The sequence below is a fragment of the Salvelinus namaycush genome, chromosome 1, assembly GCF_016432855.1.
Source record: "Salvelinus namaycush isolate Seneca chromosome 1, SaNama_1.0, whole genome shotgun sequence".
NCBI classification, from domain to species: Eukaryota; Metazoa; Chordata; class Actinopteri; order Salmoniformes; family Salmonidae; genus Salvelinus; species Salvelinus namaycush.
In genome coordinates, this window is record NC_052307.1 from 22,526,723 (window position 1) to 22,532,722 (window position 6,000).

Here is a 6,000-nt window from a genome sequence, read left to right on the forward strand (position 1 = left end):
CACTAAATTAATTTTGTACCAGAAAATGGTATTGAATGCCTTGTAGTGTGAAACTGTTGGAACATTGCATTGAGAGCTTAAATGTTTTGATCAATTTCAAAAACCTTAAATTGATATTGACATGATCCATCTCTGCACAACATGACTTGCTCAAATACAGTACAACAGCCCAGCCATACAGTGGCGTGGTTATTGCCACACACACTGTAAAAAAGACCCTTTGGCCACACAGCTATGGCTGAAGACCATCTCAGGGGTCTGTGTTATTATTATTATTGCATAATGAACTCATCGTGGTGGCTAGAATCATATTCAGAGGCAAACAGACACAGAAGTTCCCTTCTGCGTCTCAACTCTGGGTAGCGCTGCGTTCCTCCTACATATCGATTGAGTTGCACTTTCCCCCCCCCCTACTCAGCATTTGGCTGTTTTAAATACTTGGAAAATATTTATGTGATTCGTTAATGGTTTATACATGTTTTTTCTTTTGCTGCCGTAATTACCACACTTTTGAAAGTGCTTAGCAGCCAAATGGGCTCTGGGGGGGGCATGGGCGTGAGGGAGAGAGGGAGGCAGTCTAATGAAATTCGGTAAGTACCATTACAAAAAATTGAAACCTTGCGCAATTTTTCAAACACACCCCATAAACACGTTTTTCGCTAACCAGTCGTCCCCTGATATTCCACCGGAGCCAGTTATATTACTTATTCTCCAGTGATGTTTATTGAATCTATAAAACACTACACAAGTAAGGTCAATGAATGGGGTGCTCTTTCACCTCAACATGTATTTATTCAGCTGCAAGGATATGCATAATCTTGGTACCATTTGAAAGGAAACACTTTGAAGTTTGTGGAAATGTGAATTGAATGTAGGAGAATATAACACAATAGATCTGGTAGAAGAAATTACAAAGAAAAAAACAACCGGTCTTTTTCTACCACCATCTTTGAAATGCAAGAGAAAGGTCATAGTTCTAGCCATCACTCTGGTTGTAATTCCGATAGTGTCCACAAGATGGCAGCAGTGTATATGCAACGTTTCAGATGGATAACTTGAAGAATGACTGACCAACAAGACTTTTAGTGTGAAGTCCCCAGAGACATTTGGGCAAATGGCATATTCCATTTTTCTGCAAGAATATCGTCAAATCTGTATACTTGGATGATATACTTAGCTTCCTAAGTATTAGTAGCCATATTATAAGTTCAACATTTGCAAAACAACCAGTTTTCATAACTTCATAACTCTGAATATCCTTAACATTATTGTCCAAAATTAAAAGGCATGCTGTCGTACAAGGTTAGCACCTACATTTTACAACATATACATGGTTTCCGGATACTCCCGTAAAGCCCAGCTCATTGGCTATCTAGCTAGCTTTGTTTGACCCCGATTTGACAACGATACAGCCGTTCAAGTGATGGCGTGCCATGAAGGCGTCGCTCTCTGACCAAATATGGTGTCCTACAGGATGTACTACACCCCTAATGAAATAGTGAAGTCTTGTTACCTTCTAGGATCTCTGAGGAATAGATATGAACGTGATTTGACTGGTTCAAACAACGTTTAGGGTGAGATTTTCACAGATTCCTTTCTTTGCAAATTGAACGAGTGGTAATACAAAATCAATCGTGCGTGCTATATGGACCTTTTTTAGGATATGAAAAATGATTTTATCTAACAAAACGACTCTTCATGTTATCTCTGGGACCCTTTGGTTGATAAATCAAAGCAAGATTTCAGAATGTAAGTACACGTTTCACCTTCAGAGGTGAATATTTCAAACCTATCGTGTTGAAAAAGTGTTTTGTTGTTAGGAGCTCTCCTCAAACAATAGCATGGCATTTTTTCGCAGTAATAGCTACTGTAAATTGGACAGTGCAGTTATATTAACAAGATATAAGACACTTATATGTACCAACGTGTTGTTTCTCTAAAATCTGCGATCTTGACATAACGCGCTGAATGATTTACAACTGTCCCATTGACGGAACGCCGATCCTTAAGTTAAGGTCAATGAATGGGGTGTTCTTTCCCCTCAACATGTTTTTATTCAGCTGCAGTTCTGCCTTGGCCTCTCTGCTCTCCCAGTCCCCTTAAAGCCATCACCCCTGTTTAATTAAAGCTGTGCTTGCAGACTCTTGAGTGTCAGCTATCGATTTGAAATACAAGCAGCAGACTCTCTGCCAGTATACCCATACCCCCTGTGCTAGCTTGCTGTGCTTACTGTTTTATTCCCTATGAATTATTCAACATTACGTCGGAATCTATTCTTTGGTCTTTTACTTACATTTTAAACATGTCCCAGCTTGAGTGAGGCGGGGAGCATAAAAAAAAAAGGCCTGAGATGGAAAAAGATTTAGTGTTTGGCTCCTCCATGCTATTTCTACACTGATACACTGGTGGACCTTTACCTATTGTAGAATCACAAAATGACTGTCGCCAGTCTAATCAGGAGAGACATTTCCTGTCCTTTTGAATGTTAGATGAAATGTTTTCAATTAGTGAAATTACATTCACATAGATGGGCAGCGCTGTTCAATCGTATGTCATTTCTAACAACATGGTTTAAGGTCCAATGCAGCCGTTTTTATCTCAATATCAAATCATTTCCGCATAACAATTAAGGACCTTACTGTCATTTGTTTTCAGTTAAGATGGTCAAAAAGAAACAAATAGCTTCTTAGCCAAGATAAATTTCTCATGCAAGAAATTTACTAGGACTGTCTGGGAGTGGTCTGAGGTGGAGAGCGGAAAACTGAAAATGTGCTGTTATTGGCAGAGGTTTGGAACAGCCGTCAAATGAATAGCTGTGATTTGCATTAGAAGTGCCTCTGGCTGAACAGCAAGGCCAGTAAACCAGACTGCCAGGGGTGGAAAGCTTCTCTAATGCCAACAAAATTGTCAGACAATGTTCCGTTTAAGTTTCAAAATGGAGGATTTAGTGCAGCTGTCGACTTTTCCCTTCATGTCAAACTATAGCGGGGGAAAAACAAGATTTTGTTTAGAATTCCCCTCCAGTGTTTGTTTGAATAGGGACAACTAATTAGCAGTGCCAACATTCAGAAGTAAATACTGCAATAGCTGGGTGCAAAAATAAACCTCAGAAAGAGGCTTCTTAGTAATGATCCACTGCTGAAACTGGAGCCTGGTGATATTTAACTGAGAAAGAAGGGTGCCAATTTATCTTATTAAGACCGAAAGGGTAATATTGTCTTGGACAATTTGAATTCTATAGTACTACAGATACAAGGTGGTGAGTTGCTGAGTTGCTCTAACGAGGGTCTATGTAGGAGAGATGTCAACCAGTCGGTTTGTACTGAAAATGGTCAGATTTTCTATGACATGCTGCGCCAGTGTCTCCAATACACACACACAGCTCCTATTTCAATCCCACTAAGCCAGAGTGAAGGTCAAACAAGGAAGTGAGCATCATTGTGATTTTAGCTTTTTATTGCATCTGTTCCTCTGAGGAAACAGTCCTTTAATAGTGTTGAGACCCTGCCTCGCCTTACAGCTGAGGGTCCAGACTGTTCTGTTATTTCTCAAGCTTAAATCCCAGATCCTCAATAATACCCTCCATATGATCATTGAAGTTTGGGGTCAAACTGCGTCGAACATCTCAAAAGTAAATAAGACCAGACGCAAGCAGCTTCCCTCTGCACTTTGACAGAGCTGTTTCTTCTCATGCACAAGCCACTGCAGACAGATCTCCTTTTATTTATCTCGAAAGAGCGAGCTAAACATGGAAACAGAACAACTTTTGTTGCCATGTGACATTGCCAGGTTATGCCCATGCAGATGTAGGGTCTTAATTTGATAACTTTTGTTGCTGTGGTGTATTTGTAGTGTATTTGAGTTTTACAAATGCTTCTAAAGTTTGTAATTTCCACTTACAAATTTGACTTGATTTGCCCTAACCAAAAATGTATCAACCCCTACAAAAATGGCCATTCCATTATAATCCACATAATAATACAATTTTCCTGTTGCTGCAGGATTATTTTCCTGCTGTAGCAAACTGGCTCAAATTAAGATCCTACATCTGTATGCCTGAATGAACAGTATGTATCCCTTTAATGTGGAACACTGCTTTGTGATGTTGCGGTCATGCTCCCATCCATCTGACTCTTTCTCCCTCTCTGCAGGTTGCATCAACCACTGCTGTTTGTCATGTTTTGCTCTTTCAATACCCCTTATTTATTGTGACTCACGATTTATGACATCTGCATCATACCCTCTTCTCTTTCCATCTCTTCCTCTCTGCAGGTTCTTGTGGTGTCTCTTTCTGAGATGTTGCACTGATTTCTGTCATAATGCCCTGTGCCTCCCCCTCTCTCCCTCCCTCTAGGTAACATCAATGACTCCCAGCTCAACTACTACTTCTTCCTGCTAGCGGGGATCCAGGGCCTCACCCTGCTGGTCTTCCTCATCGTGTCGGTCAAGTACGACAAACAGAAGAGTAGTAGAGCAGGAAGTCAGAGGCAGGGTATCACTTCGTCTTGGTCCCATGACTGACCCCTGTCCATCTGACCTCACCCTACCTGCCTTAGTTTGTAGTAGTTAGTGCCAGAACACCTGCCTGATTTGGTACTGGACTCCCTAAAAACATGCCACTTCAATACAGATATGACCAGAAGTTACTTTTCGAAGCAGGTTAAGAGAGCATTTTATCCAACTCTAACCCTTTTCCTAACCTTAACCTAATTCTCCTAACCTGCTATGTTAATTTTCCTAACCCGTTACGAAAAAGTCCCCTTCCGGTCGTAGCTGTATCAAAGTGACGTGTTTTTAGGGAATCTCGATTTGGTACCGGATAGAGTTTGTTCTTTTTACTTAATGGGTTTGTAAGACTATTACATTTTCAAAGCAAAAATATATTTTTACTGTACACTCGCACATCCCTCACATGAGATCAAGTTCATGTTAATGTATATTTATTGTACAGTACCTTATTTAAAACATCATTACTGTGTTTGATTAGGGTTCCCTTGAATATGAATGGTGTAATTTTCAATAATTTAAACCAATTATTTAACGTAAGCTGATCAAATTAATTACAAATAGCTCACTCCTATTGTCAGATAAGTAAGCATTACACAAATGTGGCCTCTTCACTGGTGCCATAGATCAATGAACAATTTAAAACAAGGCACACCATTTTGAAAAACTTTTGAGGCTTCATCAACTGACTGATCAGGTTTGTACTCTTGCTTGTTTTCTCTTAAATCCTTTCTTTGATCATTTGCACTAGAGGAATTGTGCCATTTTCACACTGTATTGAACATTATTCAATTGTGATTAGGGGCTTGGTGTTTGCTATATTACTTGTATAAACTTGTTTATGATTGGCATGTAAAGGTTAAATAGAAAAGTTATTTACATTTTTTTGCTAACCATTATTTTCACCTACTGTATGTGTTTTCAATATGGAGCTATGTTTTCAGTCTTTAATTTTGTTGTCATACTGTTGCTTATACACTGAGTGTACAAAACATTAGGAACACCTTCCAAATATTGAGTTGCACCCCCTTTTGCCCTCAGAACAGCCTCAATTCTGGACTCTACAAGGTGTCGAAAGTGTGCCACATGTTGACTCCAATATTTCCCACAGTTGTCAAGTTGGCTGGATGTCCTTTGGGAGGTGGACCATTCTTGACACACAGGGAACTGTATCAAACACAAACCGGGGCGCCTGGCACCTACTACCATACCCCGTTCAAAGGCAATTTTGTCTTGCCCATTCACCCTCTGAATGGCTCGCATACACAATCCATGTCTCAATTGTCTCTAGGCTTAAAAATCATTCTTTAACCTGTCTCCTCCCCTTCATCTACACCTGATTTTGAAGTGGATTTAACAAGTGACATCAATAAGGGATCCTGGTCAGTCTGTCATGGAAAAAGCAGGTGTTCCACATTTTTTGTACACTGTGTATACATATACTTTGTCTTTTAGGCGTTGATCTAGAGTTACTTAAATATCAAAGGTATTTCT

The 6,000-nt window shown here is 39.8% G+C and overlaps 1 protein-coding gene across 1 annotated transcript in view; it reads left to right on the plus strand.

Annotated features, from left to right (window-relative positions):
* LOC120054536 (solute carrier family 15 member 4-like) overlaps positions 1 to 5,787 on the plus strand; it is a 44,232-nt gene extending 38,445 nt beyond the window's left edge. The window contains exon 9 of the mRNA XM_039001979.1: positions 4,355 to 5,787. Coding sequence (XP_038857907.1) covers positions 4,355 to 4,521 — 167 coding nt within the window. The 3' untranslated portion in view covers positions 4,522 to 5,787. The remainder of the gene's footprint in view (positions 1 to 4,354) is intronic.
* The last annotated feature ends 213 nt before the right edge of the window (positions 5,788 to 6,000 follow it).